This window comes from Odocoileus virginianus, chromosome 20 (genome assembly GCF_023699985.2).
Source record: "Odocoileus virginianus isolate 20LAN1187 ecotype Illinois chromosome 20, Ovbor_1.2, whole genome shotgun sequence".
Lineage (NCBI taxonomy): Eukaryota > Metazoa > Chordata > Mammalia > Artiodactyla > Cervidae > Odocoileus > Odocoileus virginianus.
The window spans coordinates 283,878-310,589 of NC_069693.1; the positions used below are offsets into that span (position 1 = coordinate 283,878).

The 26,712-nt window shown below is 48.3% G+C and overlaps 1 protein-coding gene and 1 pseudogene across 2 annotated transcripts; one reads left to right on the plus strand and one right to left on the minus strand.

The window, feature by feature from the left end:
- Positions 1-587: 587 nt before the first annotated feature.
- On the plus strand, positions 588-4,338 carry LOC110141359 (cytoplasmic tRNA 2-thiolation protein 1-like; annotated as a pseudogene).
- A 5,709-nt stretch (positions 4,339-10,047) lies between these two features.
- On the minus strand, positions 10,048-25,139 carry SIGLEC5 (sialic acid binding Ig like lectin 5). Of its 2 annotated transcripts, none has more exons than XM_070451619.1 (9): positions 24,983-25,139; positions 24,503-24,883; positions 24,000-24,269; positions 23,705-23,752; positions 22,680-22,892; positions 22,310-22,594; positions 21,992-22,082; positions 20,842-20,923; positions 10,048-10,624 (listed from the first exon to the last, which is right to left on the minus strand). In XM_070451619.1, exons 1-9 carry the CDS (start codon positions 25,020-25,022, stop codon positions 10,433-10,435), a joined length of 1,602 nt encoding a protein of 533 aa, XP_070307720.1. In that variant the 5' UTR covers positions 25,023-25,139; the 3' UTR covers positions 10,048-10,432. The 2 variants fall into 2 exon arrangements, with proteins under 2 accessions (XP_070307720.1, XP_070307719.1); XM_070451618.1 differs by having other exon boundaries at positions 22,680-22,934; positions 24,983-25,138.
- Between the last annotated feature and the right edge of the window lie 1,573 nt (positions 25,140-26,712).

Sequence of the window (26,712 nt, forward strand, 5' to 3'; positions counted from 1 at the left end):
TCTCTCCAATCCCACTGTTTCCACTCTGCTCCGAGCTACCAGTGTTGCTTACCTGGATCACTGCAGGAACCTCCTCACTGGTCTGCCCATGTCGGCCCTTTCCAGGCTCCACCCTGTATTCATTCACACGCAGTCCAAGGGATCCTGTTAAAATAAAAATTAGATTCTGTCACTAGAGCTTAAAATCGTCCAGCCGTTCCTGTTTCTCTCAGAATAAAGTCCAAGCTCCTTGCCCTGCCAACCTCCAAGCCCCTGGAACCTTTCCCGCCTTTAACCACAACAAACTTGAACACGAACAGGACCTATCCTTTGCATTTGTTGTTAACTCTTATCAGGAAAATCCTTCCCACTGATCAAATGCCTGACTCCTCCTTCTGACCTCAGCTTAGAGGGTAATTCCCTCATATTATTACTTCTCATATCTGGAAAGTATCTTGAGTCAGCTCTTCCACTAGAACTTAGTGTCTGCAACCTTTCCTGTTTTGCTCATTGCTGTGTCCCCAATTACTAGAGAACGTTGGGCACCTTGAAGGCACTGAGTGGATATTTGCTGAATGAAAGAATGAATGAGTGATTGAAAGGTTAAGATGAGACTTGAAGATGCCAGGCCTGCACAGTGCTGCAGGAAAGAGTGTTACAATGGTTTTACTCTGGGCACTATCCAGGCAGCCTCCCGGCAGGCAAGCAATGACCCCCGCAACCCGGAATCCACGTGTAACCTGCCTCCCCTCTCCACCCATCCAGGAGAAGCCGACCCTCCCGCCTCTCCAGGACCCCACGATGCCCGTCCGCAGTGCGCCTCTTGCCACAAGGCGCGCGCCGCCCTCCGCCGTCCGCGCTCGGGCCAGGCGTTGTGCGGCGCCTGCTTCTGCGCCGTCTTCGAGGCCGAGGTGCTGCACACGGTGGTCGCGGGCCGCCTGCTGCCGCCCGGCGCCGTGGTGGCCGTAGGCGCTTCGGGCGGCAAGGACTCCACGGTGCTGGCGCACGTGCTGCACGAGCTGGCCCCGAGCCTGGGCATCTTTCTACACCTCGTGGCGGTGGACGAGGGCATCGGCGGCTACCGGGACGCGGTGCTGGCGGCCGTGCGGCGGCAGGCGGCGCGCTGGGAGCTCCCGCTCACGTCGTGGCCTACGCGGATCTCTTCGGGGGCTGGACGATGGACGCCGTGGCCCTAGCACGGCCGGCTCCGGCCGCAGCCGCGCCTGTTGCACCTTCTGCGGGGTGCTACGGCGCAGCGCGCTGTAGGAAGGGGCGCGCCTCGTGGGAGCCACGCACGTCGTGACCGGTGAGCGCAGGCACGGCCCAGAGGGGGCGTGGTGGGAGGGGGGCATGCGCGGGAGAAGGTCAGGCGTCGTAAGGGCGCTGGAGTGCATGCCCAAGTGGTAGTGGCGACTTCGTATGTCTTAACTGGAGAATCTAAATAGCAAGAAGGGGATATGCACGCTCCCTAAAGGTTCATAGACATAGTATGTGCACGTCCTTAGGATGGGCATGACACGCTTTTGAGTCACTGCCATTATCTGGTACACATTCATGCATGCCAAGTCGCTTCAGTCGTCTCTGACTCTTTGCAACCCTATGGACTGTAGCCGACAACAGCCAGGCTCCTTTGTGCGTGGGATTCTCCAGGCAAGAATACTGGAGTGGGTTGCCATGCCCTCCTCCAGGGGGTCTTCCCACCTCAGGGATAGATCCTGCGTCTCCTGCAGCTTCTGCATTGCAGTTGGATGCTTTACTGCTGAGACACTGGGGAAGCCCTATCTGGTACACACATGCTGGCAAGTAGAGGGGTGGAAGGGTACTCTCTGGGGCTAGGGCTGTGGTTTTCTGCACTGGTTTTTTTTTTTTTTAAATGACATTCTCTGTGTCCCTTTTCATAAAAGGAGGGGCATGGAGGGGTATCGCCCCTCAGAAGCCATCTATAGTCTGAAACGCAACCATGTCTTTTAACTCCTTTTGTCTTTCAGCTTCTTTCTGATAACTTTTTCTCTGTCCCAGTCATTGCTTCAACAAATTATTATTGACCATTTATTTTGTACACGTGCAAGCTGCGTACCGGCGGAGAACAAACTACCTAACCTCGGTTTCCTCTCCTATGTAACAGGGCTATTAATATTATCCAGATCCTAGACTTACTGGGACTTAGATGAATTATGTATTAAACACTCAGACAAAAGACTGAGAAACAGTAAACTATTTGCTGTTATGATGATGTGCAAGCCAGTGGCTGATCCTGTCCATTTCTCACATACATAATTATAACCTGATAAGTGCAGCTAAGGAAAGTGATGCAGAAGGACCTAGTGAAGGGAGAAAGGAAGAGTATCCTGAGTAATCAGAGACCTGAAGGTTGAGTGGGTCCTTACATGAAGGACCAAAAGGGGACTGGGAGAGATTCTGAGCAGAGGAAACAACAAAGGCCCTCAGGAGGGCAAGTATGGCTGAATTGAGAAGCCCTAAGACCCTTGTTTTACTATAGACTTACACAGAAGCGCCTGGAGGGCTACAGTCCATGGGATCGCAAAGAGTCGGACACGACTGAGCGACTTTCACACACACACAAGTATAAGATGACAAGTTGCAGAATAAATTTAGCTTCCATTTTACGGTGACTGTTGTGTAAATGCGCACTTACTTCCTCCCTGGTCCTCTAAACACCATGATCTGCATTCCCAGAGGCACTTGTGTCAACAGCCCACTTGAGAGTCTCCATCAAAGGCCATTTGGACGTCTGTGCAGTCTGAAGTACACTTTTCACTGAGATTGAAATGAGATTTGTTGCGTAAAGCACTTTTACTCGATACATGAAAGGCACCTAGCAGAGGGCCTGGTCTGCGATAAGTGGGGGGTAAGTGAGGCACCCGGGCTGCTCCACGGGAGCCTGGGTGCGTCGCCCTCTCGTTTCTCGCCGGGTCCCCCCGCAGCCTCCCCCAGGCCGCCCCGCGGTGCCCCGGGGTCTCCTCCTGCGGCCCCCTCCTCACGGCTCCCGTCCCCCCCCAGGACACAGCGCGGACGACATGGCGGAGACGGTGCTCATGAACTTCCTGCGGGGCGACGCGGGCCGGCTGGCGCGGGGCGGGGGCCTGGGCTCCCCGGGCGAGGGGGGCGCCCTGCCGCCCTGCCGCCCGCTGCAGCTGGCGTCGCAGAAGGAGGTGGTGCTGTACGCGCACTTCCGCCGCCTCGACTACTTCTCCGAGGAGTGCGTGTACGCGCCCGAGGCCTTCCGCGGCCACGCGCGCGACCTGCTCAAGATGCTGGAGGCGGCGCGGCCGTCGGCGGTGCTGGACTTGGTGCACTCGGCCGAGCGCCTGGCGCTGGCCCCGGCCGCGCGGCCCCCGCCGCCCGGCGCCTGCTCCCGCTGCGGGGCGCTGGCCAGCCGCACGCTCTGCCAGGCCTGCGCGCTCCTGGACGGCCTGAACCGCGGCCGGCCCCGCCTGGCCATCGGCAAGGGCCGCCGGGGGCTGGACGAGGAGGGGCCGCCGCGGGAGCCGCAGCCGTCCCGACCGCTGACTTCCCAGTCGGTCCCCGACTTCTAGAGACTCCAGTTCCCTGCCAGGATCCGGCGCCATGGGGGCGCGGGGCCGCGTGTAAATGCCACGGAATGAACCCGAGTTACCTGAGCCCGGCCTTCGTGTGCAGCTGGGAGAGAGACGGAACCCATTACCTGAGATCCTGCAGACGCTGGGGCTCTGGGCTCCTGGGGCTGGGGGCCGGGGACTCCTGGGTCTCAGAGAGGGGAGCACTAAACGACCTTCCATTCCTGAGCGAGTGGGAATTAGGGGGCTGCTTGCCTGTACCTCTGTGGGATCTGAGCATGCTCAGATAGTCCTAACCCTTCTCGATTGCCTACTGCCTGCCTGTTGTTCGTGTTTGCCTGCAGTAGGAAAAGCACAACCACGCACCTGGATGGACATGTCAGTTACAGCACTCATGGTGTTTCTGTGTGAGCGCTGTGTGTACTGCAGGCGCTGGGCCATCTCTTTTCACCCGCACCACGATCTCATTGGCTGTAGCCTGAGGCCCATAACTGGCCCGAGGTCACCTCTCTGGAGCCCCACCTGGGGGCTCTCACCCAGGTCCTCCTGGGGCTCTTCAAGACGGTGGAATTAGTCCTTATTCCCACTACCACCTGAATCTCTGATGGATGAGGAGCAACTGGGCGGCTCTCCAGACTTCAGATTCTAGAGGCAGAGCTGGGTGAACTTGGGTCAGTGACTCAACCTCTCGGATCTTCCATTTGCTCCGCTGAAAATGGAATTAAGACCTTCCACCAAAGCACTGTTGAGAATGTTTCATAACGTGCTCAATAAATGTGTCAGACTTGGCTGTTCACACTAAGGTTTGGCCACCAGGGGGCGCTCGATTTCGGGGTTGCGCCCTGCCGATCCAGACAGGCGAGAGGCGCAGAAACTGCCTGCCTGACTTCTGGGCAGTCTTGGTGTTCTCAGCCCCACCTCCAAACTTTGCTGGGCTGCTCCTTTTTTAGAAATGCCCTCCTTTCCCATCTTCCTGCTCACATCCTCCAGGAGCCTCCTGGAAGCGTCCCTGAATCTCTCCTCCCACCCTGCCCAGCCCAGGACATTGGGACTCTTCCAAACCCCAGCAGCTGGGTCCTGTCCTTACCATGTGGCCATTCAGCCCTTTGGGGTCTTGTTCTCCCTAACTGAACTGAACTTTGGGGACAGAAACCAGATCTGTGTTTACACTGGATAACAAAACATCATTCTTCCTACATTTATGGAGCCCTTGATGTCTGCAAGGGCATCTAGACATTGGTGGGAGAGAAAAGTAAAAAAAAAAAATTAAAACCATGTGATCTCGGAGTTTACAATCTTGTGGGAGAGAGGTAATAGACAAATATGAAATATGAAGTCATAATGATGGGTGCTATGAATAGGAAACAAAACAACATAAGGGGAAAGGGAGTGAAGAGTCCTATTTTAGTTTTGAGAGGCCAAGACCTCTTTGAGAAGGTGACTTTTGAGCAAAGACCAAAATAAAGCAAATGAGGGACTTCCCTGGTAGTCCAGTGGATAATACTCAGCACTCCCAATGCAGGGGGCCTGGGTTCGATCTATAGTCAGAGAACTATATCCCACATACCACAAGGAAAGATTCCATGTGCTGTCAGACTTGGTGCTGCCAAATCTTTAAAACAATGCCAAATAAAGCAAACAAGGTTTCCAACCTTAATGGAATATCTCATGTCAGAGAAACACTTCCACTAAGACCAACTAGGAACACACACACAAACATGCTATTTAAATACATCAAACAGCTACCAAGGCAGCTAAGATCCCAGAAAAAAAGAGAAGCTCACTCAGCAGGAGGGGCCAGAAGGCAGAGAAAGCATAAGCTAAGCTGAGTTGAACTTTCAGTAGCTGGAGTCAGGAATGGAGTATGGGGCCACCGAGGCAGGCAGGACTGGAGGGGCCAGAATCCTGGGCAGAAGGGAAGAGCATTGAGACCAGCCCATTGTGAGGAATGATTGTGACAAGAGACACTCCCTTGCCAGTTGTTGGGTGTCCTACCCCCTCACCAGACCCTAGCATGGGGTTCAGGATCTCCTTGTGCCTTGACTCCCGGGTCGCCAGGATGCAAATGTCAAGTATTAGGGTCAGCACCGAGGAGGGACAGAGAGAACCAGAGCTCAAAAAGTATGACAGTAATCAGAGGCTGAAACTGAGAAGTGAGGGCTGGCTCCAGCCCCAGAATTAGATGTGGTGTTTGCAGGTTTCTGGGGTCAATTTGAGTTCAGAAAGCCACTGGATTTGTAGGTGGCTCTCAGTCGAGTCTCAGGTCTCCCATGAGTCCTGCGATCACACCTTGAGAATGCGTTCTAACCTCTTATCAATTCCTCCAGTCCCAGAAAACCTTCCCTCTTTAGAGCATCTATTGAATCTTCCTCTCCTTACCCCAATACTACTTTTTCCTGACCTTGCCTGGCTTTCTCTGCTTTTCATAATTATCTGTGTGGTGGTCCATTGAGGCCCCAAGATCCTTTCCCCACTCTGAATATTTACCGTTCATGTAGAATGAAGGAAAACTTAGAATTTACTTTTGTGACCTATCAATTAAACCAGATTTCCGAGACGTCATTCCTTTATTTAGGCTGAATTCAGGACTTGGCAGAGCACCAGGCATAGAAAATGATGATAACCATGTTCTCTATCACCCAGAGCCCCGTGGCAGTATGACAAAGGGATTAAAAACAAGTGCAGAATATCAACCTACTGGAAAGTGAGGGGAGAAAGAGGAGACACAGAAGATTTTCTGCAAAGGGTGAGGGTAGTCTGAGGGGAAGGGAACTCATTGGCCTGTGAGAAATGCATTGTGTCTTTGAAGCTAAGTCCTCTACCCGCCTGGATGAGGAGGTTTTCAGGGGAGACCGAGGAGGAGCTTGGCTGTCCCCTGCCCAGCACCTCTGTCCTAAGAGACAGAAGGTCACCAGTCCCATTTCCCAGCCCTCTTTCCTCTGCATTTGAGACTAGTCGAGGATCTGCCCCCAGGGGGCACTCCAGTCACCTTGCCAGCCCCCCTGAGGGCCTCGCTGAAGGGTTGTCGCTGTCCATGGTCCTGGAGCGTAGCTGGGGCCCCAGTAATGGATTCTAGGAATCCATGTCCTCTTAGCACCACGCTAGAACTATTAACTTCTTTCCTCACAGTCACTTGATAAAGTTTAGGAAATAACTTATCCTTGTTTAGGTGATTGTTTTTGTGTTGTGGGAGGTATTCGCTGAGGCCCACACTACTTGGTGAAAGTGCAAGTTGCTCAGTCGTGTCCAACTCTTTGCTACTCCATGGACTATACAGTCCATGGAATTCTCCAGGCCAGAATACTGGAGTGGGTAGCCTTCTCCTTCTCCAGGGGATCTTCCAAACCCAGGTATCGAACCCAGTTCAGTTCAATCGCTCAGTTGTGTCCAACTCTTTGCCACCCCATGAACCACAGCACGCCAGGCCTCCCTGTCCATCACCAACTCCCGAAGTCTATCCAAACTCATGTCCATTGAGTCGGTGATGCCATCCAACCATCTCATCCTCTGTCATCCCCTTTTCTTCCTGCCCTCAATCTTTCCCAGCATCAGGGTCTTTTCCAATGAGTTAGCTCTTTGTCAGGTGGCCAAAGTACTGGAGTTTCAGCTTCAATACCACTGCTTCCGATGAATACCCAGGACTGATCTCCTTTAGGATGGACTGGTTGGATCTCCTTGCAGTCCAAGGGACTCTCAAGAGTCTCCTTGAACACCACACTTCAAAAGCATCAATTTTTCTGTCCTCAGCTTTCTTTATAGTCCAACTCTCACATCCATACATGACCACTGGAAAAACCATAGCCTTGACTAGACAGACCTTTGTTGGCAAAGTAATGTCTCTGCTTTTCAATATGCTGTCTAAGTTGGTCATAACTTTCCTTCCAAGGAGTAAGCATCTTTTAATTTCATGGCTGCAATCACCATCTGCAGTGATTTTGGAGCCCAGAAAAATAAAGTCAGCCACTGTTTCCACTGTTTCCCCATCTATTTGCCATGAAGTGATGGGACTGGATGCCATGATCTTAGTTTTCTGAATGTTGAGCTTTAAGCCAACTTTTTCACTCTCTTCTTTCACTTTCATCAAGAGGCTTTTTAGTTCTTCTTCACTTTCTGCCATTAAGGTGGTGTCATCTGTGTATCTGAGGTTATTGATATTTCTCCCGGCAATCTTGATTCCAACTTGTGCTTCATCCAGCCCAGTGTTTCTCATGATGTACTCTGCATATAAGTTAAATAAGCAGGGTGACAATATACAGCCTTGATGGAACCCAGGTCTCTCGCATTGCAGAAAGATTCTTTACCAGCTGAGCTACCAGGGAAGCCCTTGGTGCCAGCCCCTAAAGAGATTCCTCAACCAGAGTCAATGTTGTAGATGGGCTGGCCCCTGTTCCTATTATGACTGCAAGATACACTTCAGCAGAAACTATCAGGAAACATTGAAAAAAGCAAGGCTTACTGCTCACGAGTCCTGGAGGATACACAGCACACCCAAGGGCCAGGTGAAGGAGGTGGGAGAGTGCATGGATCCTTGGCTCTGCTTTTATTGGGGTACATGGTGGGATCCCTAGGGTATTGTGGATTCACTTTTATTGGTGAATTTAAAACAGGAACTAGAATTAGGGTGTAAGAAGGGAAAAACAGGGTCACACAAGAGTCAGTTATCTAGTTCACCCAGAGCTTTCTAAAGCTGGGTGAAAACTCCCTGGGAACTTCAGGGACTTCTCTGGTGGTCCAGTGGTTAAAGCTTCTCCTTCCAATGCAGGGTGGAGGGTGTGTGGGGGTTCAATCCCTGGTGAGGGAGCTAAGATCCCACATGCTTTGTGGCCAAAAACCAAAATATAAAACAGAAGCAATGTTGTAACAAATTCAATAAAGACTTTTAAAATTGTCCCCATCAAAAAAAAAAAATCTTTAAAAGGGAACTTCATGGGTGGGGCCACCTGGCTCTTTAAAGTCATAGCTGTCAATATGTTTATTCGAGATGAATTATTTGGGCTGGATGTCTCTGAAATGGATGCCTGGGCAATCAAAAGTTTAACATCAGGCATTTATATTCAAAAAAGCTTAAGCTTTTTGTTAGGCACTCACACTACACAGGTGCTGGTGAAATTTTTGCATTAGTGCTTTTTCCTTTAAAAATTAATTCAATTTTAGAGGAGGGGGAGTATGAGCTTTTTCTTCACTGAAGATCCAAATCTGTCCATGAACTCAGGTTTGAAGGATGAGATGGTGGAAATGGATGAAAGCCAGGCAGCATGACCTCCAGGAAAGAGATCTCAAATTGCAAAGACATTTGTATGAACCAGCCTGGAAGGCATAAGGAAGAATGAACCAAGAGGAGAGGGTGGGTGAGTAGATAGCAGTGAGGCTGTCAGTCAGTCAGTCAATTCAGTTGCTCAGTCACGTCCGACTCTTTGCGACCCCGTGGACTGCAGCATGCCAGGCTTCCCTGTCCATCACCAACTCCCAGAGTTTGCTTAAACTCATGTCCATTGAGTTGGTGATGCCATCCAACCATCTCATCCTCTGTCATCCTCTTCTCTTTCCGCCTTCAATCTTTTCCAGCATCACGGTCTTTTCCAATGAGTCAGTTCTTCACATCAGGTGGCCAAAGTATTGTAGTTTCATCTTAAGCATCAGTCCTTTCAGTGAACACCCAGGACTGATCTCATTTAGGATGGGCTGGTTGTATCTCCTTGCAGTCCAAGGGACTCTCAAGAGTCTTCTCCAACACCACAGTTCAAAAGCATCAATTCTTTGGTGCTCAGCTTTCTTTATAATCCAACTCTCTATAGACAGTTCTAGCATGGTGCTAAGAAGGGAATAGGTTTGTTCAGGAGAGTTGGGGTCAGCTCTCTGGCTGTTGGAAAAATCCCTCTAGGGTCTATAAATGAAATAGGGAAGGGACTGGAGGTCAGTGGGTGAGGAAATATGCTGTAAGAATTGACGGATAAACGTGAGGCAAGGAGATAACCCCAGAGAGATTATAAGATGCTGTATTATGAACTGAATGCCAGGCTGAGGGACTAGTCTTTCCCTGGGGAGACTCCAAAGAGTTCTGGGATGGAGAATGACATCAATAAGTTGCCACTCTGTCCTCTGTTCCTGGTGTAAAAAATGAATAAACGGAAGCCTCAGAGTCCAGAAGGGGAAGCTCTCACTGGCTGTGATGATGCCAGAGCCCAACAGGAAGAAGGAAGACGCCCTCCTTCCTGGAAAGGACTCAGCCAATGAATAGCCATGGACTCACTGTTTCCGCTAGCCCTCCACTTCCTCTGCCCCTCTATAAAAGCGGTCTCCTTCCCTCCTTGAATTGGAACTTGCTCATGGCTCTGCATTGTTGCAGACCCCAAGCTGCAATTCTGGGCTAATGCCAAATTAAACCCACCTTTGCTGAGAAATAGCTGGCTGTCTACTTGTTTCGCATCAACACTAGTCACCCTCAGAAGAACTTGATGGAGAACCTTTCTGTTCAGGAAGAGGAAGCAGCAGACACTACACACACGCCATGTGATGGGACCTCTGTTCGTTGCTTTTAATAGGTTCTTCCTTTTTTTCCTTTGAGGTTTTTCCCCTTTATTCTTTTGATATGATCTTTTTTTAATGTTCACCAACTGGGAGGTAAGACACATGATCTCTGACTTACAGAACAGAAAACCCGAGACAGCGAGGTGGACCGAGTCGCTTGATGACGATGCCTCAGGAAGTGCTGGAGCCTGCCTGTGAGCCTAAGTGTCTCTAATCCCGTCACCTGTCTTCTTCCTGCTCTACCTGGGGACACTCATACAGTAGTTAGATATTGCCACCAAGGCTTCATCAGCTAGTCCCTGACCTCTCCTTGTCCCCACAGGGGCTGTGGCTCCCCCAGCTGGGACCGAGGTCTGGATGCGTCCTCATTAGCTCGTTTTGATCTCGGAGTACTCGGTGCTGGTGGCCTCCTGGTCCTGAGGCTCCCGAGATGTCATCTCATGAAAGCTGAGGGAGGCATAATGGAGCTCTTCCTGTTCCCCTGGGGGTGGGTCGTCCTCTGCAGGGGACAGCACTGTCTGGTCGGGGGGGCTGTCTGAGCGAGGTTTTTGCCTGGAACCCTGAGTAAAAGGGAGAAAAAGGAGTCAGAGAAGGAGTAAGCAGATATGATTCCCTAAGGAAAGTTCAGCAGATAGGACATTGATTCATTCATCTTCTTATTCCTCACATGCTTCTTGTGAACTCAAATACTCACTCATTCGTTTACAATTTTGTCAAGACTGACTGGGCCATATTGCGGGCTTATGAATCCTATTTAACCTTCACAGAAACCCAGTAGGAGTGATATTCTTATTATTCCCATTTTACAGGTAGGAAAATTGAGGTGGGGGAGAGGTGAAGTAACTTGCCCAAGGTCACTCGTAGAGTGGATGGCAGAGCCAGGATTCAAACCCAGGCCTGCTGTTTTCTTGACAGTGTACCCTGTACCAAGTCCTGGGTGAGAGGCCAAAGGAGCAGTGTGAGAAAACAGACATAGACCCTGACCTCAGGCAGCTTGCAGTCGGCGAGGAGGACTGGATTAGAGACAAGTAAACACAGCTAATTTCTAACTCCGGTGTGACTTAATGAACTAGCTTGTGCAGAAACCAGAAGAGACAGCAATTCTGGATCTTGGACCTAGGTTCCATAAAACAAAAATGAAAATAAAGCAGGACCCAAGTCTCCCAAAAGAGAGGGTACCCAGACATTGGTGTGCCATTCTCTTTTCTCTAAGTCTGTCCACACACACCTACACCATCATGCTATAGACAAGTGTGTTGACAGAAACATTAGCCTTCAAATAGTAGCTTATAAAGAAAACAAAAAAGAATTCCAGGTTAGGAAAAAATGGTTCCACAACCTCAGAAAAAAAATAGCATATCTAGACAGAACTGTCCATATTAGGCATGAGCAAGATGAAATGACAAAACAGCTAGGTGTATTGGCCCTTCTATAGCCAAAGCGGGAGAAATAAGAACATATGTCTGTTAATAGCCTTACCATATATCAAAAGGGGATTGAATTGATCCTCAGAAGATAACATGGGCTTCCCAGTTCATGCTAGTAAGTAAAGAATCCGCCTGCCAGTGCAAGAGACACAGATTCCATCCCTGGTCAGGAAGATCCCCTGCAGTAGGAAATGGCAACCTGCTCCAGTATTCTGGCCTGGGAAATACCATGGGCAGAAGAGCCTGGTGGGCTACAGTCCGTGGGGTTGCAAAGAATCAGACACGATTAGGTGGCTGAGCACACATAAGACAAGATGCAGCTCAGATGGATAAACAAGAGAAAGCACTATGTTCATTCCTTCATCCAGCACCCTTTTGCTGAGTGCTGGTTATGAGCTAGGTGCCACTAAGTGGTGTTCTTTCAAATGAGGACATATGGGGAAGTGAAACTGCTCCAAATACCTGCCTGCATGCCCAGTTCCTCATTAGAGAGGGGAATAGTAACATTAGGTAAGAGTGGTAAGCAATTTCCCATGACCTAGGCATATTTCTAAGCACTTCTTGTCACAACCCAATGAAACAGGTACCAGCATAGCGACAGTCTCATTTCCAGAAGAGAAAATGCAGAAGCAGAGAGGTTAACTAACTTGTCCAAAGTCACACAGCTTGGAGGTGGTTGAATCCAGAACTTGGACACAGGAGGATGAACTCCAGGGACCATGCAGCTCATTGCTTTACTATTCTGCCTACAGTATCAAAGTTACAGAAAGGTTGAGAGAGCTGACTTATCGAGAAGAAAACCCTGATGCTGTGAAAGATTGAAGCCAAAAGGAGAAGTCGGGGGAGAGAATGAGACAGTTAGATAACACCACTGAGTCAATGGACATGAATTTGAGCAGACTCCGGGAAACTGGAGGACAGGCCATGGCGTGCTGCGGTTAATGCGGCTGCAAAGAGCCTGACCCGACTTCGCAGCTGAGCAGCGACAACAACATAATGGGGAAAACAAAGCTCTATCAGGGTTCCTGTCGAGATAGTGAATTCACACGTACCACTGGCTCTGCTCACCAAGATCCAACAATCAAAAACTATAGATGGAACTACAGGATGACAAAATTTTATAAATCAACTGTCAATGGATTCATTAATCAGTTGATCACCCTGAGGTTCCTGGGGGGAAGTAAAAGCTAATTTGAACACATGGGGCCTGGGAAGTGACATGCTATAGCCCAGGGCTAGGGAAGCTGGCTTGTTGAAGAGAGGAAGAACAGGTTCCCTCAGATGTGCTTCAATTCTGCTCCCTTCTCTCCTCCACCCTCGCCTTGGGACAGTCATTGTCTGCAGAATTCGGAGAGCGTGGACCAGACGGCGATGTGCAAGCGAGCAGAGGTGAGAGCTGGGTGAGCACCGAGGGCTCCCTGGGGTGAAGACAAGGAGAGCCGCCGTGGAGCCTCACTGGCCTTTGGGACTCTTGTCCTCCCTTTCTTCTTGGCAAACTCCAGAGTCTGGTGGATCAAATCCACAGAGGTTTTGGATCAAAACCCAAAGCTCCTTCTCCTGGAGGTTGAAGGCAAAGGGGTGACTTACACTGCCTTTTCAGGGGTGGGGGGGACAGGAAGTGGGACTGATGGAGAGTGGTCTTGGTGCTCGGGGCACTCCACGCTGCAACTGGTCCCCGTCGCTCCTTTGAGCCTACATAGGCCAGCATCTGCCCTTCACCTTCACCCAATCAATGGTCCAGACCAGAAAGCTAACATCCCAGGGGAAGATGCCCCTCCCAGGTCAGAGGGCTGAGCACCTAGAAAGTGTAAATGCCCTGGAAGAAAAACCAAGCAAAGGAGGCTGGGAATGTCATGGACCTTCAAAGAACAAGTATTAGAACACTTTGATCAAGAGTTTTAAACTAAGCATGATAAATGCACTAAGAGGAGTAAGTGCTGACGTTACATCGTGAACGTGAGAATAAGAAATTACGCTGCTCTCTCAATTCCTCCCAACCTCTCCTTCGCCAGCAGTGTCCACGAGTCTGTTCTCTCTATGTATTATCATATGTAAGCTAGATAGCAAATGGGAAGTTGTTGTATAACCCAGGGAGCTCAACCTGGTGCTCTGAGACCACCTAGAGGGGTGGGATGGGGTGGGGGGGGGGTGGCAGGAAGCTTCAAGAGGAAGGGGACACATGTACACTTGTGGCTGATTTACGTTGTTAAATGGCAGAAACCAACACAACATAGTAAAGCAATTATCCTCCAAATAAAAAAAAAGCAACAGGAAAAGAAATTATGTACATCACTCAGTAACGATGTAATATTTCCAAATGGTGACATATTGTAACTAGACAGCATGGTGATCATTTTGAAACAGAAATATCCAATCACTTATACTTCAAAAATGAAGAAACAAGCAAACAAGAAAAAGAGATCAGATATGTGGTTACCAGAGGCAGAAGGTGGGGCTGGGGAAACTGAATGAAGGTGGTCAAAAGGTACAACCTGCCAGTTATAAGATAAATAAGTACTAGAGAGGTAATTTAGAATGCAATCATTAGAATTAACCCTGCTGTATGTTATATATGAAAGTTATTCAGAGTAAATCCTAACTGTTCTCATCGCAAGGAAAATATTTTTTTCTATTTCTTTAATTTTTTATCTGTATGAGATGATGGATGTTCACTAAACTTACTGGGCTAGTCATTTCATGATGTATGTAAATCAAATCATTATTCTGTACACCTTAAACTTATACAATGCTATATGTCCAATATATCTCAGTAAGACTGGGAGGAAGAAAAGAAAATTATACACATCAGTAATTATGTACATAAAATGTAGAACAAGAAGTTATGTAATCATGTAAGTTACATAAAAAGGAAATGTGTGTACAGTTCCATAAAACGTGGAAATATGATGTCTGAGATATAAAAATAGGAAGAATCCAATGGTGGGATGAAGAATAGAATGAATACAACTGAAGTACATCAGGGAGCTAGAAGAACGTTTGAAGTCTCCCACAGAAAGAAGCAGGGGAGGATGAAGAACAGAACACACGAAAATAAAAGTTATGAATGGCGAAGGAAATAGAAAATCTCAACATTCAGATTGTAATAGTCCCCAAATGACATACTTTTTGGGGGGGCCACACCACCAACATGTGGGACCTTAGTTCCCTGACCAGAGATCAAACCTGTGCCTCTACACTGGGAGCATGGAGTCTTAACCACTGACCCACCAGGGAAGCCCCAGGAGTCCCCAGATGAGATAAAAATGAAACCCAAAGAGGAAGAGATATTTGGACAAAAATAGTGGTGATAAAATTGTCAGAATCACAGAAAAACTGAACCACGTCAGCACAAAGTACCTCGCAAACACAAGAAAAAAGACAAGGAAAGGCCCACAACCAAAGAAAGTACAGTTCATCTTAAGACTGTCAAAACCAAGGAGAAACATGCAAATGTTTTCAAGGAGAATGAGTGGATTACCTGCCAATGTGTGAGACCTGAGACCTCTAACAGGGATACCGGGCACAGGAAACAGTGAATCAAGTGTTCAGAGTATCAAAAGAAAACCACCTTGATCCTGGGACTGAGAGGCTACCAAATGAAATTCAACTGTGGGGGCATAAAAATATTTCAGATACAAGCCTCAATACAGGAAATCCCAAGCTACAAACACGTTAGGAGACAGAACTCAAATATAAAAAATGCAAATAAAAGTAAGAAAACTGAAAAACCACACGCGATGAATATAAGATACCAACGTGATCAGATTACCTCAGTAAAATGTGTAGCTGTGTATTTTTTTTAAAAAATGACCAGAGAATAGAAAAATGGTGAGTGTGTTCATAATCATGCAGAATGAAAACTGGAGATCTAGAGAAAGAACCAGCATGGCCGTAAAAGGTTAATGGAGGGGACACCAAACGATATGAAAGCACTCGAGTTCCTTTTGTTAGGTGTAAGACAGAGATGTTACATTTTTTTTTAATAAGAGACGAGAATATGAAATGTTGAAAAAAAAAATGGAACCAAGCAAAAGGAGAAGTTAAAATAGCACAAAGAAATCCACGTATATCAAGAACCACAATAAATACAAATAGCGTGAACTCGACCGAGGATGTCAAATTGGATTTTCAAATACCTTGTTATAGGGCTTCCCTGGTGGCTCAGGGGTAAAGAATCTGCTTACCAATGTAGGAGACACGGGTTCGATCCCTGAGTCCAGGCAGATCCCACATGCCTTGTGGCAAATAAACCCATGCGCCAGAATTACTGAGCCTGTGCTCTAGAGGCCAAGATTCACAACAAGAGAACCCATCGCAATGAGAAGCCTGTGCACCACAACGAGAGAGGAGCCCTTGCTGGCCACAGCTAGAGAAAAGCTTGTGCAGAGCGAAGGCCCAGCACAGCCAAAATAATAAATAAAATTAAGAAAAAACAAATCTAGTCAACTATTCAAAAGAATCATTGCTAAAGCATTTTAAAAAAAAAGTGTTAGAGGTGGGTGGGGAGAGGAAAGGATGGAAAAATACCAGATATCTAACTAACCAAGGACCAAGTGGTGTGTCTATCTTAAGATCTATCCAAACAGATTTGAAACAAAAAGTATTAGTAGGGACAGAGACAATCACAGGTGTGGTTAAATGTGAGAAGATATGCTACTTCTGAACGCTACACTTTAAATTTAAAAGTACATCATCTGTAAGAAATAAATTTGATAGACCTCCAGGAGAAAATTGACAAGTAAACTATCATAAGAGTTCAAATAATGATAGTTCAGGAAGACCTATTAGTAAAGATTTGGATTTGAACAATACAATGAACACACACTGGCCTATTGACCTTAGTTGGAATTTATGAAATGAAAATATGTATTTTTCTTAAGCATATAGGAACTATTTACAGAAATTCTTCACATAACCAGGTCACAGATAAAGTCTCAACAAAGTTAAAAAGTAGGTGTCATCAAAACAATGTACTCTGACAAAACTCAATTTAATTAGAATTTAAGGATGGAAAGATGTTTTAAAATTCCCATACATTTGGATTTTTTTTGTATTAAAATTTTTTTTTGATTTATTTATTTGGCTGCACTGGGTCCTAGCTGCAGCATGTAGGATCTAATTCCCTGACCAAGGATCAAACCTGGGCCCCCTTCATTGGGAGCTCAGAGTCTTAGCCACTGGACCACCAGGGAAGTCCCCTACATTTGAATTTTTTTAAATCCCCAATAATTTAAGATTCCAAAAGAAATCACAATAGGGTTTTAGCAATGTTTAGAACTGAAGGATACTAAAATAACACATTTCAAAATGTGTGAGGTGAAATTAAAGTGGTGTTTTGAGAGAAATTTATCCATAAACATTTTTATAGTGAAAGAAGAATGCTATATATTAACAAGCTAAGTTGTTGTTGCTTAGTTGCTAAGTCCTATCTGACAAACTCTTTTGCCAGAGTTCAATGGAGTATAGCCATACCAGACTCCTCTGTCACATGGGATTTCCCAGGCAAGAATACTGGAGTGGGGTTCCATTTCCTTCTCCAGGGGATCTTCCCAACCCAGGGATCAAACCCGGGTCTCCCGCATCTCAGGCAGATTCTTTACCACCTGTGTCACCAGGGAAGCTCCCAAAGGGGAATTAATCCTAATTAAACAGTATGCAATTAAGAGAATACTACTCATAACCTTTTGTCAACAAATTATAAAACTTAGATGAAATGAACAAACTGTTATCTCACTAACGGACACACAAAATGACTGAGTTAGAAAAAGCACATATAAAGACAAGGGCAGACCCAGGTGGGTTATACAAGTGATGCTTACTAATCATTCAAGAAACAGATCATTTCAATTTTATACACCCTCTTTCAGATAATATTAATAGAAAAAAATGGGAAGATTCTACAATTCCTCAATATTATCTTGGTACCCAAACAAGGAAACAACAAGAGGAGAAAGGAAGACAGAAGTCCATTTTACTCTTGCATACAGACGCAAAAGTGCTCAACAAAACATTAGCCCCTGCTCAATGGTGGTATCAAATACTGTTACATTAGAACAAGCTACTGTGCAGGATCTGCACATCTAGGTGGGGAGATGCAGATGGGATGGGGAGGGAGGTGGGAGGGGGGATCAGGATGGGGAATACATGTAAATCCATGGCTGATTCATGTCAGTGTATGGCAAAAACCACTACAATATTGTAAAGTAGTTAGCCTCCAACTAATAAAAATAAATGAAAAAAAAAAATTAGCAAACTGAATCTACTAGAGTTTTAGAAAAAGAAAAAAAACACTCACTGTGAACAATTTCATCTTTTCTCAGGAATGCTAGTTTCAAAATAGAAAATGTTGAACTGTTTTTCTCACCACTGGAAACGGATTATGGGGAAAATCATATCAGTAGATGTATCTGAAAAGTTCAACTGAGATTTATGATATAAACTTAAAGTTATTTAGTGATAGAAAAGAACTTCCTTACCCTGATGAAGACTGTCTATACAAGCCATGACAGTTAAAAGCAAGAATATCACAAATTTTTCAGATGGTAACTTTATCTCTGAAAAAGGAGGGTTACAAGTAAGATATAAGAATTTTCCAGCTACCCAAGCAACAAGATTCTAAATGACACTCAAGACCAATTTGAGATTTTTTAAAATTACAAAAATAAACCCTCACACTTAAAAATTTTTTTTTCTCATTCTGCATACAGCAATGAGCAGTCAGAAAATGCATGTATAGTAGTAACAATAACTAGTATTTAGGAAGAAAAAAAAATAGCAAAAGATGACCAAGATCTGTGTGAAGGAATTCTCCATCTTTCTTGAAAACATTTTTTAAAAAGACTTAAATGAATAGAGATAATCTGTCCTCTTGGATTAGAAGACTTGAATTCACAAACAAATACACTCTTCCTGGATTGACCTATAGGTTCAATGCAATTCCAATCAAAATTCCAACAGGAGTATTTTGGGGAACTTGACATACTGATTTTAACATTTAAATAGAATGGCAGAGGTCCAAGAATAGTCAAGACAACTTTGAAAGAAGGTTCAGGAGAAGGCCTTGCTCTATCAGATACCAGGACTTATTTTTGAGCCTATAGACTCTGTTGAATGTAGACACAGTTCTGACTCAAGGACAAGAAAATTGATCATTGGAATAGGAGAGGTCACAGAAAGAGGACCACCCACATGTGGAATTTTGATGAACGGCAGATCCACAGGGGAGGAAGTGAAGGACTATTTTGCAAAAAAAGAAGGAACATATATAGGTCAACATTGTACACCACACAGAAAAATCAACTTCCTGTAGATGAAGTCTTTAAATGTCAAAAGGAAAACAGAAAACTTTTAGTAGAAACTATCCTTGAATATCTTTCTACATCTTAAGATGGGAAACAATTTCTTTAACCCCAAAGTTCTTATTACAATTAAGAACTTATCATCATCAAACGTCACCTTTAAAAAGGTAAAGTACAAGATACTCACTGGGAGAAGATATTTACAATGTACATAATCTTTTAAAAGCATAAAAATGTATAAAGCTCTCAAACAAATTTAATAAGAAAAAGACAAACATTCAGTAGGAAAATGGGCTGTCAGTGGGAACAGGCATTTTATAGAAAAGATGTTCATATGCCACTGAAGCTGTTGAGAGATTTTCATCTTCATTGGTAACTAAGGAAATGCAAATCAACACCATAGTGAGAATGTGAGATGACCGGAAAAAAAAAAATTGAGAAAACCAAGTGTTTTAGAGATTGTAGATTAAGAGAATCTGATAGGCATAGATGACAGTATGAGTGAACACAGTTGCTTTGGAAAATATTTGTCATGATCTTCTAAAAAGGAACTTAATTAAATTCCTAAGTAACACTAAAGGAAAACTCTCACATGTGAATACAAAGAGACACGAATAAAGAATGTTCGTAATTGCAACACCAGGAAACAACTCCAGTGTCCATCAATAGGAGCTTGGATAATAGACATAATCATAAAACGCATCATTATACAATGGGAAACTGCAACTTTGTGCAAAAACATGAATGAGTCTTTGCTATGTAAGAATGTATCTACAAAGCAAGTCCAAGAAGAGTACCTGGCACATGGCACCCTTTGTAGGTTCAGAAGCAATTAAACTGAAGAGTGTATATTTTGGGTAAACATATATGTGGTAACACCAGCAACAAAAGGTTCAGAGCAGTGGTTACTGGGGGCGGGTCAGAGTAGAAGGAAGATGAAAGTTATCATCAGTGTTTTAAGTCTCAGGTTGGGTGGCAGGTTTACACGTGTTTATCATATCATGTGTAACGATGAGTAAGTAAAAGTGAATACTGCTTGTTCCATTGATACTAGCTCAGTGATGAACAAAGCATTTTGGATAAATCCATTTAGGGCAACACACGCCCAATTTTTAAAAAGGGAACAGAGGTCTTGCTGGACAGGGATGGGAGTGAGAGAAAAAATTACAGCCCTCGTTCTCAAGGACTTTACAAATACGATGAGAAGGTGGAGACAGGTCAATGCAGTGACGTTCTGTGATGTTGTGTCAGGGATGGACACAGGACTCAGTGGGTGGAGAGAAGGAAGGGATGGACCCTGACAGGAAGGGAGAAGACAAAGGTTCCCAGAGTAAGAGATGTTGACCTTGCAGCTGGCAGGAGGCGGCGGGGTGGATGGTTGAACTGGGAAAGGGAGGGCAGCTCAGGTAGTGAAGGGAAAGTTGCTCAGTCGTGTCCGACTCTTTGCAGCCCCATGGACTGAATACTGGAGTGGGTAGCCATTCTCTTCTCCAGGAGATCTTCCCAACCCAGGGATCGAATCCAGGTTTCCCGCATTGCAGGTGGATTCTTTACCATCTGAGCTACCAAGGAAGCCTAGTTCAGGTAGAAGGAACTGTATAATTCAAAGGCTCCAAATCATAGGGGAATGGATCTCTCTGGACACAGGGAGAAGGCCAGTGTAGCTAGACCCTAGGGCAGGACCAGTGGCTGGAGCAGCCGTCAGGGGAGACCCCAGGAAAGACATCATGTATCAGACCAACGATTATGACTTGATTCTCTAAGTAGTGGGAGCAAACAAGAGCTTTGAGACTCCAGAATGGCTGGAAAGTACTGGTTTAGGGGGAGGTAGTTCTAGCAGCCTGTATCCAGTAAAGAAGTGAATAGGCTCAGTGGTCAGCAGAGGATCCCTGGGCCTGGGAGATGAAGCGGAAGAACAGAAGGGAAGCCAGCTCCCAGGTGTCTGCCTGGGGGAGCAGGCAGGAGCAGGAACTACCAACAGACTTAGCCTGAATCTGCCGAATGGACATGCCTGGGGCCCCCACGGCCGGAGAAGACGCCCGCATCACTCACCCAGGCGACGGTACCCATGACAGGGTCTTCATCATCCACACCCTCCGGTCTCGTGGCTGCCTGCTTTCTGCAGGCTTTCACTCTAAGAGAAGAAACCGGTGCACTGCAGTCAGGGCGGCTCAGACAAAGGTGGGCAAGCTGCCCCCCACCGCCCCCAGTACGACGGCTCGGGCACCCAGACCCTGAAACACCTTCAGAGGCCTTCCTGATGCGGAAGTAAGCGCTTTATCTTCTTGGATGACCAGGACTGTGGCCAAGACTGAATTTCCATCACTAGAGACTCGACTTACAAACTTGTCCATGAATGTCATTATTATTGACACATGGTGGCCAAGACGTGGAAACAATCCAAATGTCCATCAATGGATGAATGGATGAGTAGCATGTGCTCCACTCATCCAAGGGAGCATTTTTTTAAGATAAAAAAGAATGAAGGAGACGTCCCTGGTGGTGCAGGGGATGAGAATTCCCCTGCCAATGCAAAGGACACAGGTTCGATCCCGTGGTCTGGGAAGATTCCATGTGGCTCTGAGCACCTAAGCCGATGGGCCACAGCTACTGAGCCTGCGCTCTAGAGCCCTCGAGCTGCAATTCTGGAAGCCCGCACACCTTAGAGCCTGCGCTCTGCAATAAGAGAAGCCAGGGCAATGAGAAGTCTGTGCACCGCAACCAAGACCCAGCACGGCCAAAAATTAATGAACTATTTTTTTTAAAAAAAGGAGTGAAGGACTGCCATGCATGAACCTTGAAAACATCACGCAAAGTGAGAGAAGTCGGTCACATGGGACCACACATTTTATGATTGCGCTTACTCGAAATGTCCAAACCAGACAACTCTAGAGAGACGGGAAACAGCCTAGGGCAGAGGGTGGAACAGAGAGGATGACCAGGGATGCGGATTCCCTTTTGGTTTCCCTTTCATTTGGGGCTAATGCAAAAATTCTGTCAAAATCATTGTCATAGACATGCAGCTCTGAATAGACTAAAAACCAATGAACTGTACACTTTAATGCATGGGAATTACATCTCGCTCAGGCTGTAACCCCCCTCTGAATCCAGTCTGCGCTTCTCCGCATTTCTGGGATTAAGGGACGGCTTTCCACACTCCCTACCACACCCCTCCGTATACGTCCCCAGAACACAGACTTACATGAAAAACAAAAGGAGACACAAGCATGTGGACAGCAGGGCCCCTGCACCAGCGCCTCCAAGAGCCCCAAGAACCAGGAATGCAGGTCTCCCTGGGGGAAGATGGCCAGGAGATGACCGCGCTCCCAAGATTCAGGCTCTTGCCCTCCCGCCTCCTTGCAGAACTTTCTGGAGAGCCTCTTCAGGCCTGAGAGGGAGCCCCCTGTCCTAGCAAGCACACTCTGTCCCAACTCCAGCCCCTCTCCCCCAGGCATCATCTTCTAGGATCATAACTCCTGCTCCTGCCCCTCTAAGCCTCTCCCCCGGACAGACCCCTGACCTGGCAGCAGCAGGACAGACCCGCTCCGGACCCCATAGACGTTCAGGGCCTCACAGCTGAGGCTGAGGCCGGAGCTGAGCCCCTCGCGGAGGCTCAGGGAGCCATTGGCCCAGGGCCCGGCGGAGCTGGAGCTGACCTCGAAGGAGGCGTTGCTGAAGTTCCCCTCCAGCAGCCCCTCGCCCAGCCGCCAGCGCAGGGAGGGGGCCGGCCGGGCTCTGGAGGAGCAGCTGCAGCGCAGACCCTCGTCCTCCTGGGAGCAGGAGGGGCCCAGCAGCTGCGGGGGAGCTGTGGGGAGACATGGGAGGGATCAGGGGTGCCTCTCCCCTCCCTGGAACCCCGGCATCCTGTCCCCAGGGGCCCCCACACTCACAGACCATGATGAGGCTCAGGGAGGTATTTTGGGAGCCCAGCCGGTTATGAGCCTGGCAGGTGAACTCTGTCTCTGCACTTCCTAAATAAGGCAGCGCCAGGACCCCGGTGCTGGAGATGGGGGCGGCCTCCAGGGCTGGGGACGTCTGGAACAAGCTCAGCTGTGCAGGGGGGTTGCTGTCAGCGACACACAGCAGCCGCAGCGCCTGGCTCTCTGAGATGAGAAAAGACGAGGTGTCCTGCAGAATCTTGAGTGCTTTGGGGGAAAGCACAGCGGGAGAGCTGGGGGAGGCAGAGGTCTCCTCCTCCCTCCTTCCCAGGATCTCCTGGCCTCACTCTCTCCTCCCCATCCAGCCAGCTGGGTTCCCTGTGGTCCCAGGGCTGAACCTTCCCACCCTAAGCAGGCTGAGCCAACATGTCTGGGCCTCCTATCTTCAGGGGAGGCTTGGTGTATCAATGCAACAGGCCTGGGCTGTTTGGTGGAAAGAAAACCCAGAGCCTCAAGGCTTGAGAAGTTGATTCAGTGAAGGCAGCAGGAGATGAGAGTAAGGAGGCTTTTGTGGAAGAAAACCACATAATAGAACTGTGGTGAAGGGAAATGGGCTTTGAACAGGGTGTGTGAGTGTGTAAATGTGTGGGGTGTATGTGTGTGTGACTGTGTGTATGTGTGCATGAGTGCACATGTGTATGCCCATGTGTCTATGTGTTCGTGATGGGTGCCTGAGCTGTGGGTATATCTCTGTGTATATGTGTGAATGTGTGATGTGTATGTGCCTGTGTGTATGGGCGTTTCTGTGTGTGTCTCAGTGTATGTTCATGCGTATGTACTGTATGTGTGTGTGCCTGTGTGTGTGAGTCTATGTGTGTATTGCATGTGTGTGTGGTCTAGTGCATGGGAGGTGGGGCGGGGTGGTGGTTGTCTCCTTGCTCTTCACACATCTGATCACACTCAAGCTCACCCCGCCACCCCTTGGAGGCGGTCCCAGGGGCAGGACCCAGCCCTGGAGAGGAGAGGTCCTGTCTTACCTGTGACATTTCTGAAGGAGAGGCTGATGCGGACGTTCCTCGGAGCATCTGGGGCAGAAAGACATGGGCTCGCTGCAGAGGGAGGAGTGGGGTGCAAACTGACCAGCACCCAGGAGGGAAAGCAGGAAGGGGGTGGTGTCCTTCACGGCCCTCCCCACCTCAGCTCCCAGGGCTCAGACCTATGGAAGAGCAGGCTGGCCTTCCCTCTGCACACACACATGCACACACACACGCACACACACACACACACGCATGCACACCGCCCCCCGGGACCCCGCCGGCCCTCCGCACTCACAGGAGACGTTGAGCCGCACGGTTGTCTCCAGGGTCACCTGCGCTCCCTGCAGTGTCACCTGACAGGTGAGGTTGGAGCCGTGGTCCTGGGGCCTGGGGGTGAGCATGAGCTCCGAGGAGTGGAGGGTCCCTGGGTCCATCTCATCAAGGGCGTCCCCCGCCCAGGAGAACAGGAAAGGGTGTCCCCGAGCACAGGCTACTGACAGGCTGCAGGTCAGCTGTGTGGGGCGGCCAGACTCCAGAGGCTCCACAAACTGGATGTTGGGTTTCTCTGTTGGGACAAGGGGGTGACAGAGGCAGATGCATGGACGCAGGGGTATGGGCACCCAGAGGGGGACCCTCAGAGGGACCAGTGCCTCACGGCCACAGCTCAGCCCCGGTCCTGGGTCTCTCCTGAACCCTCAAACCCCAGAACCTGGAGCAGCAAGGGCTCCTATACCCTGTTCCTCTTCTAACACAGGCGCCTCCACGTGCCAGGGTCCTCTCCTGGGCCCCCTCTCATACCTGTCACCTGCAAATTCAGCTTCTTATCAAGGTAACTATATTTCTCATTAGGTCCTCTCTCCACTCGCAAGTAGTAGGCTCCTGAGTCGCTCAGCCTGGCCTCTTTGATGCTCAGGGAGCAGTCCCTGCTCCTGGGGTCACCGACGAGGAGGAATCGGCCCCAGGTCTCTGGCTTCACTGGTTTATTTCGGTCGTTTGTGGCCACAGCAACATTCTGTGGCTTGTCTCCTTCCCGGAACCAGTAGATGAAGGGCTCAGCAGACCAATACCCCGAACTCCAGGGGTGGGAGAAGGAGCAGGACACGCGGACGTCCATGCACGCCTGCACTGTCACGGATTCCTGCACTCGGAGCTCGAACCCTGGAAGCTCCTGCAGGGACCCTGGGGGACACAGAGGCTCAGCGGCAGCTCCACCCCCCCCCACCAAGCGTGCCCCCCTCCCCCAGCCGTGCCCCCGTCCCCCACCCCTCCCCCACTCACCCCCCCACAGCAGGGACAGCAGCAGCAGCAGGGGCACCATGTCGGCATCCGCCAGCACAGAGCCGCTTCGGGTCCCTCTGCTGGGGAGGGAAGCGCCCCGAATGTGGGGAGGGAACGAGGAAGCCCCAACAGGAAGCCAGAGGGTGACGGAGACAGAGCCGAGGGCAGGCACAGAAGGGGAACTTGGAGGCCCAAGGCCGTGGAGGAGGGGCGTCCCTGGGAAATCAGGAGGTCCCACCCCACACCCCGTACCCCTCCCGCAGGGGGAGATCCTGAGGCCCCCAGAGGCCGAGAGGCTTCACCGCACGTGGCTCTGACATGCCCACCCGTCCAGTGATGCTCGGGCCACGGTGGGACCGCCCAGCGGCCGGCGCAACCAGAAAAGACAAACGGGGTCCAGCCCTGGTCCTCGGGTGGGACCGATCCTGCAAGAGAGAAACGCTGGACTTTCTGGAAAAGAATATTGAAAAATTTCTCAAAACCGTTCATACTTGGGCTGGAAGAGTCACACACGGTGGAGGGTGGAACCCAGGAAGGAAAGCTGAGGGTGAAAAGCTCCTTTGCCCAGAGGGGTTTTCAGAACAGGGCACACGGGCTGAGGGTCTTCATGGATCTGAGGTTCTGTGGGACCAGCCGACCGGGACACAGGCCCACGCCAAATGGGGTGGTAAAGGAAGAATTTTGCCCCATTCAGCTGGGACCCTGAAGTCTAGACCTCACACAGAAACACCGTTCATGACCCCTCACTCTGGATGGCCTTCTTTTCAAAGCCACATGAAGGCTTAAGTCATGTGTGGAAACAACCTGTGAACTTACTGCTCTTTCGGGAAAAAATTCTTTAAGTTTCGCAAGTTTGACTACGAGCGTAAACGTTTAGACCCTTTCAGGGACAAGCTCTGGGACTGACGGAAAGTGTCTTTTATAGTTAGATAGAAATGTTAATGTATTGTTTACTTTCTTAAACTACAGAAACAGAGATGTCCATCAATCAACTATGCCAGGCAAAATACTGTATCTTCTTTCTATTCTATTTTAGATATAATACGATTAATCTTATTTCTTCATATAATGGGTTTCCCTGCTAGCTCAGATGGTAAAGAATCTGCCCTCAGTGCAGGAGACGAGGGTTCAATCCCTGGGTCAGGAAGATCCCCTGGAGAAGGGAATGGCATGCACTCCAGTATCCTTGCTTGGAGAATCCCATGAACAGAGGACCCTTGCAGGCTACAGTCTATGGGATTGCAAAGTCAGACAGGGCTGACTAACACTTTATTAGTATAACACTCATGTTAATTAATATACATGACTATTCTCCTAAAAAGAGGCAATCAAAGAGGATCAGGCCAAAAGTGTGGGGAACAGGTGCTATGCAGGTGTAATACGGGTACCTGGCTCCTGAGAAAAATGGTATGGTGGCCCAGTGCTTAGGACTCTGCACTCTCACTGCCTCTGGCCCAACTTCAATCCCTGGTCTGGGAACTAAGACCCCACAAGGCCTAGGTCATGGCTGAAAAAAAAAAAGGAAGAAAGAAAAATAGTCTGCAATAAATGTCTTATCTTTTGGTTTTCAGCATTTTATGTTTTGTGATTGATTACATAGGTTTCTCATTTCGAAAGAAACTCGGATGTGAGGTGCCTGTGATATTGAGACTTTTAGGAAATATATATTTGGCCTTCATCCACAGTTCCTGGCTCACAGATTCATGAATTGTTGGAATTCTCTGATTGAT

Excerpts from the sequence above, each read along its gene's own strand:
- SIGLEC5 (XM_070451618.1), bottom strand. The coding sequence starts at position 25,022 with ATGGTGCCCCTGCTGCTGCTGCTGTCCCTGCTGTGGGGGG. Across the intron at positions 22,935-23,704 it reads CTCCTTCAGAAATGTCACAG|CACTCAAGATTCTGCAGGAC; the intron begins GTAAGACAGGAC and ends TTTCCCCCAAAG. Across the intron at positions 20,924-21,991 it reads TGTCTCCTTTTGTTTTTCAT|AGTGAAAGCCTGCAGAAAGC; the intron begins GTAAGTCTGTGT and ends TTCTTCTCTTAG.